Source organism: Mastigoproctus giganteus, chromosome 1 (assembly GCF_048544385.1).
Source record: "Mastigoproctus giganteus isolate SK-2022 chromosome 1, ASM4854438v1, whole genome shotgun sequence".
In the NCBI taxonomy this organism is placed as follows: domain Eukaryota; kingdom Metazoa; phylum Arthropoda; class Arachnida; order Uropygi; family Thelyphonidae; genus Mastigoproctus; species Mastigoproctus giganteus.
Genome location: NC_143575.1, coordinates 241,396,730 through 241,412,922, shown reverse-complemented (window position 1 = coordinate 241,412,922; position 16,193 = coordinate 241,396,730). Strand labels below are relative to the sequence as shown.

Below are 16,193 nucleotides of genomic sequence, written 5' to 3'. Positions count from 1 at the left end.
AATATTTTTCGATATTGTTTTCTAATGGGTTAATGCTTATCAGTATTCAGCATATAGGATGGCAGAAAATTTTATTTTGCTTACTGGTGGCACATAGGAACGCACGCTACTGTTGACATTGCTTTACAGTAAGTAAATATAAGTAAAATGAAAGTCAGTCGTCTGCTGCCAGGTGTAAGAAAATCCTGAGAAATCTCGGAATTTATCTGGCTAGTGCAAAATTAGGCAGATAAATGCCCGAGAAAATACGTTTCAATCATAAATTTGGAGGTATTATTGTTTGCTTCGGGTATTATTGTATCCTGAGATATTTCGTGTAGTTTCAAATAACTTTTAAAACTAAAAACGAGATATCTTGGGATAATCCATGAAGGGGTTAAACTCAGATTTAAAAATTTTTTGAGACTTCCTATCTCACTTCTTCACTAGTTTTGCAGATACTATTCTGTCCTGTCCCTTACAATCACTATATGCTTTGGCATAAGCCCTTTATCACCCGAGACCTGTGTGCCTATACTTTAGAGGCAGTCACACTAGCAAAGCTAGGGGCCTGGACAGTCACAGGCAAGTTTTTTTCATCTACCCTCACTTTTAATTTCTCATTTTCTATCATTAGGTCCAGCATCAACCTCTCCACTGAATTCCAGATTCGACTAACCTCTATAATCATAAAATAGGTAACATTTTCACCATCCCACAAAACATCTAAAAGGTTATTTTTTAACACAAAGATGAAGTCCAGTGTTGAGGTATCGGCTGCACAATACATTACTACCTTGACTATTTACAGTGTCATTCAACTCTTCTTGTGCTGAATGCAACAGTGGGAACTCCTGTCCCATTAAATCAACAAATTTCTTGAACAGTTCCTGCAATTCATTCAAGTTAGCCTCCAAAACATTGGGGGCAACAGTCAGGTCATCTAGCATCGATGACTGAGAAACATTATCATCTGACATTTTTCCTAAGTTAGCAATATCAAACAGTGTATCAGAACTTATAAAGTACAACTTAAAACCTGGATGAAATCCTGTATGGTAATATAAAATCACAGCAATTTTGTGAATCTATATCTCCTAACCAAACGGGTAAAGGGCTCTATAAAAATTCTGAAAAATAAGTAATTTTATATGGTTAACAAAAATATAAGAATCACCCTGTCGGGCCTTACTGGGGGCTCTCCAGCAAGGGGCAAAGATCTACCCAAAAGTAGCCCAATTTGGCACTTGCAGGCAATATTAAGAAAAATCAATCCTAAACCACTCTAAGCATAACCTAGGGACCCCAACCAAGGCCACATATACATTATATACACAATAACTATTATATTGAATATACGTACTAAAAACCAAAACTTTGTGAATTGCTGAATATCTATGTTCTATGCTACAATCAGGCAATATGGCGACCTCCAACGATGTTTTCTGGCCTACTCAAATCCATTAGAAGCCATGATAATTTATAGTAACACAGTTATTTAAATATCAGCACAATGTATATGTATACTCCAATAGAAAAAGTCAAATGAGTGATGTCACTATCCAAGATGGCAGCCTACAGTAGCGATATCCCACCACTATGCCATTACTGTCTGAATGGAGGAAGAGGGCAAAATGTCTGCATATTTTCATGTCTTTGTATATTGAAAGGCAAGAGATGAAAAACTGAAATAAATCCAAGCCAGCACACAAAGAAGTAGTCAAAAAATGTCTCTTGACTACATGCAGCTGCCCAAAAATGAAACTATTTTCCTTCCCCAGTATTTAGGAGGACACAATTAAAATTAATTATATCAAAGCTGACAGTGTGGGAGACACAGGAAAAGCCATACAACTGAAAAATACAAAGAATTCCAAATCAAAAGTCAGTTTTAGAAATCCATTTACATCAAGAGCTAAACCCAACTGTTAACTTGAAACTAAGTCATTTTAATCACCAGCAAACACTTCACAAATAAGATGATAATCTTTTGACTGGGGGTGGCCAAGAACAAACAAAACAAACCAATTATCAGGGAGCTAACTTGGTCATCAGTGTCTGTACGTTTTCTGGAATGGAAATGTCCTCCCCAAAAAAAACTGAGAGAGAGAGAGAGAGAGAGAGAGAGAGAGAGAGAGAGAGAGAGAGAGAGATCTGGTGCTCCCGGCAACCACTTGATAGAGCCAATACACTTCATCCATTTGTTTGGTAATTTTTCATTTAAGAATTTCCTTATCTTAAGGGAACAAAGTGCAGATACACTATACTGTGTAGAAAACAGGGCCTTTCCTTGAAATTTAAGACATACAAAATTTGAAAAGAAAAAAAAAATTATCAAACAGTCCCCTCAATGCAAATTTTGACACAAACACCTGAAGGGTTTAATTCCTTTTCGATACAGCTATCAGGGATTCTCAGTGGCCCAATAAACATAATTGCATTGGTAAAATATCCATTAATCTTGAAAACTGCCTCATCAGATCACAAGATTTTTTTTAATTTTGCATATCTAGAGAAGCTTTTCTGAAAATTCAACTTTCCTATCTGGATCACCGTTATTCAGTGCACAGTAAAATTTTGGAATAAAAACCATGTGTCCTGAATATTTTAAAATTGTTATTATTTAAGTTTTTCACATTTTTAGCTCATTCAAAAGCTTTCTTATGGATTTCTATGGGATTTCAGCTTGCCTTACATGTTAGCATATAGCTGCTTCTTTATTTCTTCTGTTTAAGCTGAATATAATTTTCTGCTTCCAGGGAGATTATCAACATTTCCTGTTTCCTCAAAATACTTATTTGATAAATAGCAAGTTTTGAATACAATGGAAAATTGTACTCTCAGGCCATTCTCTTCAGATGACCACCGCACTTGAATATTTGTAAATGCAGTTTTACTATACGAATTCTGTTTTGGGTTGTTATTAGTATTAGCTGTAGGTTGCAAGGAAGCCCAAGACATGCTGCACCAGCTAAAAAAAAATATTAAATAATAAAATAAAACAAATCACCTATGACTCCCCCTCATATAGGTGCCTATCAAATTGATCTTGAATCTTCTCAAACTGTCAGCTTCAATCACCCATGAAAACAACTTATATTCCAGTAATCAAAAACTTGCTGACTAAAAGAAAACTTCCTGGAGGTCTAAACCTCACCCTTCATGCTTGGAATTTATGGTTCCTAGTTTTGGAATCATTTATAACACTGAAAATTCCACCCTCATTCATTTTACTTTTACCCCTCAGAGTCTCATACACCTCAATTGGGTATTCTGTAAAGTGCCTGATTACCAAACTCTGTAGTCCACATATTCAAAGTCTTTCCTCATATAGATGTCCCTTGGCTGATTTGACCAGGTGCATTGCTCATTTCTGGATCCTTACAAGAAGTTTGATGTCTTTCTTTAGGTGAAGTCTCCATACTTAAAACCCAGTATCCTAAATACGGTCTTAAAATTGTCTTATAGAGTGGGATTATGACATCACTATCTCTACAAGCATTTCAGCTATAATGCACATAAAACTTTAATACTTCTTGCTTCTTCCTGCAACAAACAAACAAAAATCCTTTCTGAATATTTCTAAATATATTTTTGAAGCTTTTCTTTATTGTGTACCCTGATTTTTGACTTTGGCTCATCCTGTATATTCTGAAAATGTACATTTAAATTCTATTAATGCTAGGTTAACTTAAACGTTTAAATTAATTTCTTCATGACTGAGGAGGGAAATGAAAAGAGCCTTGGAACATATGTTTGTATTTTATTATCCATAGTTTTCAAAATTTTGCATAAAATTTTTCTATCTCAAAATGAAGAGTTGTGCTATTTATCAGTTAAGTTCTGGATAAATGTTCACCAACCCAACTGAAAAACAAACAAACAGAGGGAAAAAAACCCCAAAATATATATTCAATTAGAGCCATGAGTACATTTTCTACACTGCAGTTTTCATATATTTGAATTTTCCACTATATTATATATAAAAATTAATGTTATAAGTAGCCATAATTGAAAATCACCTCTGTCAACTTGAAATACTTTTCCATTGTCTTTAAAAGAATGTGTTTCTTTATGTACATCTTATATGGGTCTGTTTATCTACAGTATATGTTCCTAATGTAGCATAAAAGTGAATTTTCATCAATGTAGTGTTGGTATAATTATGTTGAAGTGCAGTGTTTTGAAAGGTTAATAAAAATTTAACCAAATATGATTGAAGGCATGGAGATTACCTGCATTTCCTCAATAAGGTGTTGCAAAGTCTGCAACCAGCTGACTGCATGTCGAAATTCTTCTGAATTAAGAATGTTTATTTCTTCCTGCAATATAAAATCTTAAATATAAAATGAAACTATAAAAGATATATTTTTATTCTTTTACATATTTAGGCACATTTTTTTAAAATTTAGAATTTTTGAATATTATTTTAAAGTTCATAAAACTCTACTAGAAAAATAAAATATATGTGATTTCAAATCTACCACTGGGAATAAACTGCGACCACATAAACAATGTTTTGTAGAGAAGGCACTTTAGATTTACATAAATGCAGATTTGCATGCCTCAAAGGCTATGACAACTCTCGAAAATAGCCCAAGTAAACACTACGTCAGTCTGTCTATGACAAAGTTTTTAGTTCTTAGGTACATGGTGCATTGGCTTCTGTGGCCATATTGCACCTCCCAAGGTTTTTGTATTTTTGTACTCTGATCCAAGCCCAAGGTGGGATTCGAACCCGCGACTTTTGGGTTGCCAGGCAAGCACTGTACCCACCCGACTAGCCCAGTCAGCTTGAATGCTTTGTGTGGGCTGAATAACCTAGAATAACTTATGAGGGAATCCTACTTCTTCTGTCTGAGATTGGCTAATGGCATCGATCAGAAACTGGAATACTTGCAAAAAGTATTCCAGTTTCTGATGGTACTCAACCCTGGACTTCTGCAAATGAGTGACAAGTAGTAGTAAGTGGCATATGATGCAAGAAAGCAAGCTTATGTAGCATCAGACAAAAAAAAAAAAAAAAAAAAAAAAACAACCACATCCATTCCCTCTAAAAGTTTGTCCAGTTCCTCCTTGAATTTATTTAAGCTATCAACTACCCGCTGGCTAAAAGCAAATTTCCACACATCTATTCTACAACTCTCTTTCCTCAATTTGAATTTATGCTCCCTCAGGTTTGTAATCTGAGCAAGAATCCCAACAGAATTGAGCCTGTTCAACCCTTGAATGGATTGCCTTATACACCTCAATCAGAGCACCTCGTAGGTTCCTAGTCGCCAGACACTGAAATTTGCAGAATTTAAGCTTTTCTTGGTAAGAGGATCCCCTTCATTCCCCCTTGCCAATCTTGTTGCCCATATCTGTACTCACTCAAGCAACTCTACATCCTTCCTAAAGTGATGCCTCTAGACCTGTACACAGTACCCAAAGCGTGGCCTGACCACTGCCTTATACAAATGGATAAACTCTTTTCCCCCTACTAGCAAAATTCCTGTATATCATTGACAAAACCCCATGGCCTACTCTGGCAGCCTGTTTGCACTGCTCAGAAAACTTCATATCTGACTGCCCAGTTACTCCCAGATCTTTTTCATTCTCTACCACCCTAATGTGTAGTGCCACACAGTTGGGGTTACTTTTAGCTATATGCAGTAATTTGCATTTGTCAATGTTAAACTTCAGTTGCCACTTAGCCCTTCTGCCCAACTTTTCTAGATCCTACTGCAGTAGCACACTGCCATTAACAACCATGCCAACATTTGTATCATCTGCAAACTTGGACATTAAGCCTGATTTACCTTCATCGATATCATTGATAAATATACAAAACAACAGTGAGCCAAACACTGAATCGTCATAACTAGCTGATGCCATATAAGATTGCTTTCTTGCATTATTTGCCGTTATTACCACTACTATAGAGGATATTATTGCAAAGAAAAAAAAAAAATTACATTTGTCTTTCTTTTTTAATTTTTTAAATATCTTTTACAAAATAATTAACATTTAAAAGCATTTATGTACCTAGTGTTTTAGATTGTTACAAACTTCTAAATTCCTTGAAAAAAATTTGTGTTTTAGATTTTTACAAACTTCTAAATTTTTTGAAAAAATTCACTTTGAGTTGCATTCATGGAACTGATAGCTTTAAAGAAAAATTAGTGGTTTGTGTTAAGGAGATATGACTGAAGGAGTAAGAAGACAAGGTAATCAAAAGAGGAATAAAGATTTTATTTACGTGAAGTAGGCCACAGCCACAACTGATATGGATTAAGATTCGCTTGGTTATAGGTACAGTAATAATTTAATTTGACCAGAAGAGGAAAATTACTTCAAAAGTACTGAAATTACTATGATTGCTTATATACAAATTAATTTTCTTGGTTAGCAAATTTAAAACATTAATATTTATTTTAATCCTGTAGTAGATTTCTCAATCATTTCAAAAGAGCTAAAGAGCCTCTTTTATTATGATACTGCTATGCGCAAACTTTCAGTGGAAAAAAAAAAAAAAAAAATACATACAGTAAATGCTCGCTAATCCAGATCAAAATATGAAAAATTCCATTCATAGTTAAGTACTGTACTCTAAAAGACACACAAGATTTAGCAAGGCAGATGAGTCATTCTGATTGCACAGAGAGAGACAGAACATCACAGTGTCTTACATGTTGTTCAGTATTGTTGTTGACTCTGAGTCAAACAGGTGTAATTGCTTATATCGCTTCATTTACATACTTCTTTATATGTATATAAGTTAACATATTTTATATACACTGAAAGGACAGAATTCATGGGATACCTGGTTCCTGGGAATGTGACACTGTCATTCCTCTCACTAGTGGCCAAACCCACTGCTTGGCAGGTATATAGGTACACTGCTTTCACATTGACAGTAATTCGATGTCAGTACAGATAAATGTTGGGAGTTAGCTGACTCTGAAAGAGGGATAATAGCGGGTGCCTGATGCATAGGTCACTCTATCGTGGAAGTGGTACTGAAATTGCACTATCACCATTTGACAGTAACAAGAGTGTATCGGGAATATGCCATTTCCGGAATAACATCTCATTGTGGACAGTGCTGTGGGCAGAGAAAGATGGTGGATGAACATGGCTGTCGACGTCTCACATTGTTTCAGCCAACCAGAGAGTGACAGTGCCACAAATCACTGCCAACTTCAATGAGGGAGGTGCCAGAAATGTCTCCAACACCATCAGGCGATCAATAGCCACAACAGGTTATGGGAACCACTGACACACCAGAGCACCATGACAGACACAGTACTCTACACTTCAACTAGGAAATGGACTCTTCCAGGAGGACGATGTGCCTCCCCAGAGAGCCGTGGTGACTAGAACATGGTTCGAAGAGCATTCCACAGATTTTATCACCATGGAATGGCCTCCCCGTTCACCAGACATGAACCCTGTGGAGCATCTTTGGGATGCTGTGGAAAGGTCCATTCAAGCATTGGATTCTCCACCCAGGAATGCGATGGAATTATGGACAGCGGTGCAGAAGCATGGATGTAAATACCTGTGGAATGCTTTCGTGAACTAGTGAACGCAATGCCTCGCCGTGTGACTGCACGTATCTGGATGAAATATGGGCTTATCCGTTACTAGGTAGGTATTCCATGATTTCTGTCCACTCAGTGTATTATGGGTTTACGTAATTGTTGGCAAAATCACAACACTGTTCCCTTGTTGAGGTCGTTGTATGCAGACAGTTTCATAGCTATCAGATGTGCCTACAAAATCTAATAGCTTCCTTTATCTTTACAATGTCATATATGGTTTGGTTATAACGGTTCATTAAAGATTTAATGGATGCACTGTTTTCAAACTTTTGAATAATTTTAAGGTTTTCTTCAATTGAAAGCACAACTCTTGCATTTACCCATCATTTTCGCAATTTCTAAACGCGAAATTTCTAAAAAAAAATTACTATAAAAAAATTGACTCCTGACATAAATAACGAAACAAAATTTGTCTTTTGCGGTGCGAGGAACATAACAATCCACACAATGCACTAAAACAAAATAAACATTTGTTCTCTTTCCACTGTTTTTTTTGTGTGGCGTGTGTGAAGACAGCGGTGGTTGCGGGATAATAGCTTTATTCATCTTTCATTCATGAATTATAACTCCACTTCTTGTTGCTTATTTACGATTTGCAAAACATTTGTTTATACCTTTCTAAATTTAAATTTTCTGTTTATACTCTGGCACGACAACCAAGTCAGTAGAGTTTACAATAAATCGTCAATACAAATATTTCTCATATTTAGTAGTCACGGCCCTGAACCCCGGTCCACTCAAGGAACGCGTGTTATGCACTCTTGCTCCTGACCACCCAGCTACATCTTCTATTTATTGCTTGAATTTTATGATTTCTTTTTTTTAACTTTGGAGTCTTGAAATGTCCCGGTTAATCAAGAGTCTGCTGTACAACTTCTGAGTCTTCTATCGATGGATAAATGGATTGTCTTTTTATAGTTTTTAAATAAAGGCTCTACAATGATATTTTGCCCTATATCATTATATTTCTACTTATTTGTGTTCCAAGTTTTTTTTGTCTTTTAGGGCAATCTTTTGCTTCACTAATATGGATTATCGCTTAATTTGGATGACCTCTTCCCCCAATTAATCTGGATTGGGGGAAGAGGAATATGTCTACAATAACTAAAATAAACAGTACAATAACTTTATGAAAAAGTTTTGTTTGCAAAGAAAAAAAAAAAAAATTCAAGCATCAGTATAAAATTACATTAAATCATATTCTAGAACAGTTATGTATGAAATGTGGTATAACCTATATAAATGCATAAGATGCTTACAAAATCACCTTACAGATAATTCAAAGATGATGGCACCCGTCCTCCATCCATGATGCAGAGTGAGATCAGCAAGATCACTATATATCTGGTCTCCAAAATACAGGACAGAGCTGCCATACCATCCTGTCATATCTTGAAATTCTTTTAAATTTCCCTGAAACAAAAACTTTACAATTCAGCACATTCATATTTCAAGAAAAAAAAAAAAAAACAAACATCATAATGTAATGGTTAAAGTTGTGAAAAACTATAAACTCACATCAGTGAAATGATTTAACAAAAATCAAAACCTGTGTTCTCAGGGAAGTTATTACTGTAGTTTTAATGCTACACAACTTACAAAAGCATAATACATATTTAAAAATAAAGTATAAATACACCATAGTTAACCCATAAATTTGAACTACATAAGTAGTATAGACGGCATCGTTTTAATTGTATCTCATAATGTGGTTGCCTTCACAACAAGATAGCTACTATTGAATTACTTCAAATAAATAACGCTTCTCTAGTAGAGAAGACTACTGTTATTTATTTTCAGAGGATACCACCACCCTGACAATTGTTTCGAAGCTATTGGGCTTCATCATTAGTGGGTGGGTGGGCAGATACCCTGGTAATGCAATATGCCATCACAGTTGTGAAGTTATATCCACAATATGAGAGATGCCAAAGGGTGTTGGTAAAAATGTAATTTGAAAATGAAATGCACAAGGCATAATTCTTATGGGTTTTGGTATTTAACTGTATAATATAATATGGCTATAAAATACCAAAACGCATAAGAATTATGCCTTGTGCATTTCATTTTCAAATTACATTTTTACCAACACCCTTTGGCATCTCTCAAAATTTATTTGAAGTAGTGCAATACCGCTATCTCATTGTGAAGGCAACCACAATATGAGATACAATTAAAATGATGCCTTCTATATTACTTATGTAGTTCAAATTTATGGGTTAACTATGATGTATTTATACCAATATTATATAGTTAAATACCAAAACCCATAAGAATTATGCCTTGTGCATTTCACTTTCAAATTAAAAATAAAGTATACTTGCAAACATACACATTTTAGTTTTTTTAAATCAAAAATGTTTTTTCACAAATGTGATCATATGATACCTTATGCTACACTGAATTTGGCGTAGTATATGTATGAATGCACTTGACACAAACTCAGTCATACATAAGGGGGTCAAGGTGGCATAACTTTATAAAACGTTATACACCTTTGAGAGCAGGAGCAGGAGCTTTCAAGTTATAATATAATAACTAAAATAATTAAAAACTAGTAGCATTTTACAGATAAATATAATTTTGTACTCATTCCTGATAAAAAGAAAAAAAAAAAGAAAAAAAAAAGGAAACAAAAGAAAGTTGATTAATGTTCTCATTGTCAGTTGGCAGAGTACTACTAATTTAATCACTTCAATAATAACACATGCACCCAGAGTAAATATTGAATATTTCTTATTTTCATCTTTCATGGTTATAATTATTCATTCCTGTGCCTTTTTCAGTGATCTTTCTCAATCCTATTTCATTAAATATTTATGGACTGATACAGCCAAGTGGTCAAGTACAAGAGTGCAGTAATACTTACACTTTGAGTGGACTGTAGTTCAAGCTTGCATGACTGCTAAATGCCACTGTATTTTGACAATAACTGTAATCATTGTCAAAATAATTAATGTAAACTCATTCGAGCTAGTGGTCATGTTGGAGTATAAACAAGACAAAAATAATAATAAGAAGAACATAAAGGTAATATTAAAAATAGCTGAACATGCTGCTTTTGAAAAGCACTGTTTAGCAATTGTACAAATTCTATAGCTAAAATTTTTCACTATGGGAACTTCTATATCTCAACCACTCACTGGCTAAAGGCAAATTTTGACACATTTTTTCTGCAGCTGTTTATTCTCAATTTGTATTTATACCCCCTCAAGTGTGTAATATGAGCAAGAAGAAGAATTCCATCAGCATTCAGCTTGCTCAAACCATTCAAAGCCTTATACACCTCAATCATATCACCTTACAGGTGCCTAGCCTCCCCTCACCAATCTCACTGCCCTTCTCTGAAATGAGACCTTTCTAAAATGGGACCTCCAGACCTGTATGCAGTACTCCAGGTGAGGCTCGACTACTGCCTTGCATCTTCACCCAAGACAGTGCAGGTGGTTAGCCTTGGGTGAAGGCAGTACCTAGGCCACAGGCAGGTCAAGCCTAATTGTTTAAGGCACTACCATAAATTGACTGAAACAGCTCCATACCACGAGACTGTCTCCAGTAAACTTCATAGTCAAGGTAATACACTTCATCAGGGAATGCTCTGCAATCTCCAAACCAAAACATATCCACCAGAAAAAGTTGTGCAGTGAGATTTATCACTCTGTAGCACCTTCTGTCAATGTTCTAGAATCCACGAATGTTGAGAATGGCAACACTCCAAAAGCCATTTTATATTGATGGCCATAATACTGGGCTTATGCACAGCTGCCCCCCTACCAATGAAACTAAGACATGCAGCTCTTTAAAAATGGTTGATGTGTTGATAAATATTCCTGTGACCTCTTGGACCTGCTCCATAATGTTTTCTATAGACAACACACAAGGCATGAATTACCCTTTTATGGTTCATTAAACACATTCCATGCAGCTGTCCAGAACTTTTTTCACTGAGGTATCATGTATGGTTTTCCATCTCTGATTAACATCTGCTACAGTGGATTTCAGCAGGTTCACATGAATCACAGTGGCTGCATGTCTAGAAAGCTTACTGACATCCACTTCCACCTCACAATGAAAGACGGCAAATTCTGATTCATGACCCATACTGGCTTCTAACACACGGTAGTTCTGCCACTACTGCACAGGTAGACTCACGAGATTTATATTGGTAACTCTCAACTGATATTCATGCACTGGGAATTTCTGCTACAGTCCACAGTATTTATAAAGGGGGTGCCTAAATACTAGTCATTTATTACATTTATACATTTATTCTTACATTTTATTTGAATACATTTATTAGCCCACTCTAGCAACTGTTTCAATCTCAGCACTAAAATAACTTATATTAATTCTTTTACAATCCCACATGGCAACATGCTGCTTTGTAGGTAATAACTTAACTGCATATACTGTAATGGAACTAACAAACCAAAACAATTCAAGATCATATAACAAATAAATAAGAAAAAATCTTGGGATAACAAAAATTCAATCAAAGGTAAGTGAAGCAAACTTCATAAGGCATGCAGAAATGATTGGAGAAGTAAGATAAACTAAACAGATTTTTGAAGCCAGCCAGCCAGGGTCTATTGCTTAGTGTGCATGGCCACAGGTAATGAGGTTGGAGGATTGAACCCACATGTTATCACATAAAATATACAGTGCACTACAAACTGTGGCACTGAAAATCTAGCTGTCTTTAATAATTTTCTATGCATGCAGTCATAATGAATTTGTAACTCTTTTGGCCTTGCCATTTAGAATAGACATTCCCAATTGGTGTGCCGCAAGAGATTTACTTTTATAAAATTTTCATAGTTATAAAAAATCAAATCCAATTTGTACAACCATTTGAAATTTTATTATACAAAAAGATATAAAAGCCTAATCAGAATGCATTGTGGCATCGCTAACTGGGTATAGCTGAATGTGATTTCCACTAACCACTGATTTTAGTTTATAGGCACTTCAGTTTGACCTGTGTTAGAAGTATAAAAATCATGCTTTCTCTCTTTTTTTATATTTCCTCTTCTTTTTTAACTTAAATTTGAAAGATATCTTTTTAATGCAAGGCAAAAAAGTGATTCAAATCATTTCTTATGCAAGATTCTATAATTTGAAAATAATCAGAAAATCAGTAGAACACTTAAGTATACAGTTGAACTTGGTTATAATGAGCATCAAGGGACAGGAAAAATTTCCTCGTTATAACCGTTACTCGCTATATCAATGATGGAGGAGATGGGGAAACCCCTTAGGCCATTAAACAACGAACACTTTATATCAGTGAGGAGTTAAATCTACCTCCTATTTTTTTAAATTCTCAATAACTTGATAAAAAGATAGATTCAAAAAACAAAAGAAATATTAAAGAGAAAAAAAAAATAATATAAGTACTGTATATACCTACATATTATTTGTATTAATATGCTTGTATAATGGCCTCTGTAGCCGAGTGGTCAGGAGAGGGAGTGCAGTAGCACACGCTCTTTGAGTAGACCGGGGTTCAAGCCCCAGACTGCTGAATACGGTAGATCTGCCAACCGCACTGGACCAGTGTGGTAGATTATGGTCCATTTCCCTCAGCATGAATTGTTGAGGAGGCTTCCATCCTGCAGTGAGGTGATAATGGCTGCACTTTACCTTTTATAAACTACAATACGCTTAATATTAAACACAATTTATTTGTCTAATTTTAAAACCATACACTTAATACTAAACATAATTTATTTCTCTGTAATTAAAAAACAATACTATTTAATAATAAACACGATTTCAATTAGTCTTTATTTATGAATCTTAAAACTGATGTTTGTTTTAAAGATTTCACTTTGATATTTCTTAAGTTTTTCCTTAAAACACTCAGTGCATTAAAAGTCTCATTACTTGCCTCAGTTTCTTCAAAGAAATTGACTAATGTGTCCATTGCACCTTGAGCTTGTGAGATTGTCGGCACTGATTTTGATTCACTTTCAATTGTTGTCATATCATCATCACAATGATCATCGTTATTATCTTTGTTAAGCACAGCATCTACAATGTCACTCTCTGTAGGAAGACCACTAGTTAATAAGTTGTCATCGACTCATATAAATTCATCGATGTTATCTGTATTAAAACCTACAACATTGTTAAGTAGCAACTATTTGGATAATGGCAAGTTGTTTTCTTCGTTTCCACCTTCTTCATCCACAATTGAAATATTTCAATTGAATTTAATTTCAATTTCTTGAAGCAATTCAATATGGCTGTCGAAGTAACATTGTTCCATGCATCATTCAATAAATTTATAGCATCCAATATCGATATAGACTTGGTAAGTTTCTGTTCTCTTTGATTGATCAGATGTAGAACAAGAAATCTTTTATAAAATCCTTTCAAACTCTTGATTACACATATGTCCACTGGTTGTAAAATTGATGTCACATTGGGAGGCAGCAACACTAGTTTATTAAGTTGGACAAATTTTAATTCTGGGGATGTGAAGGACAGTTATCAACTAACTATAAAATATTTTTCTTCTTTTTGAATAGCTCCTGATTCCAATCATTTACGTATTCCCGAAAAATATCCAAAGTCATCCAAGCTTTCTTATTTGCAGTGTAATCCATAGTAAGTTTCCTTACATTTTTGAAACACCAAGGTTTCAATGATTTTCTGATAACAAACAGTTTTTTTTTTTATCAGCTCCTGTTATATTTACGCATGTGAGCACTTAAGCGAGCCTTTGATTTTTTCCCACCAACACATTTTTACCCTTTGAATTTAAATGTATTGTTAGGTGTCAAATTATAAAAAAGTCCTGTTTCGTAGGTGTAATAGTAATAGAGGCATCTGGTGCAAGAAAGCAAGAGTATGAGTTTATGTAGCATCAGCTAAAAAAAAAAAAAAAAAAAACAATTTCACACAACAATTCCCTCTAAAAGTTTGTCCAGTTGCTCCTTGAATTTGTTTAAGTTATCAACTTCCACTTAAAATGAATCATTTATAAGTTTACCAAGTGGAAATCTGCTGTACACCAATGGAAACAGTGAAAGGAGTGAAGGTGGAGTTGGGTTTCTGGTCCATAAAGATTTAAAAAACAACATTTTGGAATTCAAAAGTACATCACCAAGGGTGTCAAGACTAATACTCAAGATTTCTAAGAGGTACAAGCTAAAGGTTATAATGATTTATGCACCAACATCGAGCCATGATGATGAAGAGGTTGAAGAAATGTACACCGAAACTGAGTCTTCTAGATGAGCAGAAAACCCACTACACTATTATTATGGAGAAATTCAATGCTAAGGTTGGATAAAGACAAAACAGTGCAGAAAGGGAAACTATAGGAAATTTTGGAATTGGTGAAAGAAATGAAAGACTTGTGGAATTTGCAGAATCTCAAGGATTGTCAGTAATGAATACTTTTTTCAAGAAAAGGGTGAACAGAAAGTGGACATGGAAGAGTCCAAATGGATTAACAACTAATGAAATCGACTTCATTCTCACTAACAGAAAATATATTGTGAATGATGCTACCATCCTGAATAAGGTAAATGTTGGAAGTGATCACAGAATGGTAAGATGAACACTTGATATAGATGTAGGAAAGGAAAAAACTGACTCGAGTAAATAATACAAAGGTCTTTGAGATAACAGAAGAGGAGAAAAAGCAGTATATACTGGAATTTAAGAACAAGTTTGAGCTTCTGCAGGCTGCCCAGGACCAAGATATCGACGAGGAATATTACAACTTTTTGAAAGTGATAAAGCCCAAGAAACCTATAGGGAAACAGAAATCCAAAGAAGAAAAAATTAGCCAAGAAACACTAGTCATGATTAACCAAAGACGACAAATGAAGAGCAAGAAAAACACTGACAGGGAGAAAATTGAGTATACTGAGTTATGCAAAGCCATTAGAAAGAGACTCAGAGAGGACATAAGAAGATTTAACACAAGAAAAGTAGAACAAACATTAAGGGAAAAGAAAAGATTTAAATCAGCAGCCATGAGCCGTAATACAGAAAGACAAATGATACTGAAACTAAAGAATAGCAATGGTGTACTTATAAACAGCAGAGAAGGCATAATTCAAATAGCAGAAGACTACTATAGAGAATTATACAAGGAACGAGGGAATGATGCCAGCAGTGGGGAAGATGGACTGCAAATTAGCAACACAAATACAACATACCCGATATTCTTCCTGATGAGGTAGAACATGCACTGAAGAAAATGAAGAATCAGAAAGCCCTGGGGGAAGATGAAGTTACTGTACAGTTGTTAAAATTGGGAGGAAGAGACATAACACAAAAAGTGGCAAGGCTCTTCACAAAGTGCATTAGAAAAGGTGTGACGCCTAAGCAGTGGAATAATGCAATCATAGTTTTGCTGCACAAGAAAGGAGATAAATCAAAATTGGAAATTTTAGAACACATAATGTTATCCCACATCTACAAGTTGATCACAACGGTCATTACTAACAGATTAGAAAGAATACTTGATGAGAATCAATCAAAAGAGCAAGCTGGCTTTAAGACATGATTCTCAACTATGGATCACCTTCACATAATATCACAGCTAATGGAGAAAGCAAATGAATATAAAACACCATTATGCCTGGCATTTGTGGATTATGAAAAGGC

At 34.9% G+C, this 16,193-nt stretch overlaps 1 protein-coding gene across 1 annotated transcript in view; it reads right to left on the bottom strand.

The window, feature by feature from the left end:
* Positions 1-16,193, bottom strand: part of Nt5c (5' nucleotidase C) — a 167,190-nt gene that overhangs the window by 45,647 nt on the left and 105,350 nt on the right. Inside the window, exons 11-12 of the mRNA XM_090369349.1 lie at positions 8,838-8,978; positions 4,215-4,301 (exon numbers count right to left, since the gene is read on the bottom strand). Of these exons, the coding sequence (XP_090225475.1) occupies positions 4,215-4,301; positions 8,838-8,978 (228 nt within the window). The remainder of the gene's footprint in view (positions 1-4,214; positions 4,302-8,837; positions 8,979-16,193) is intronic.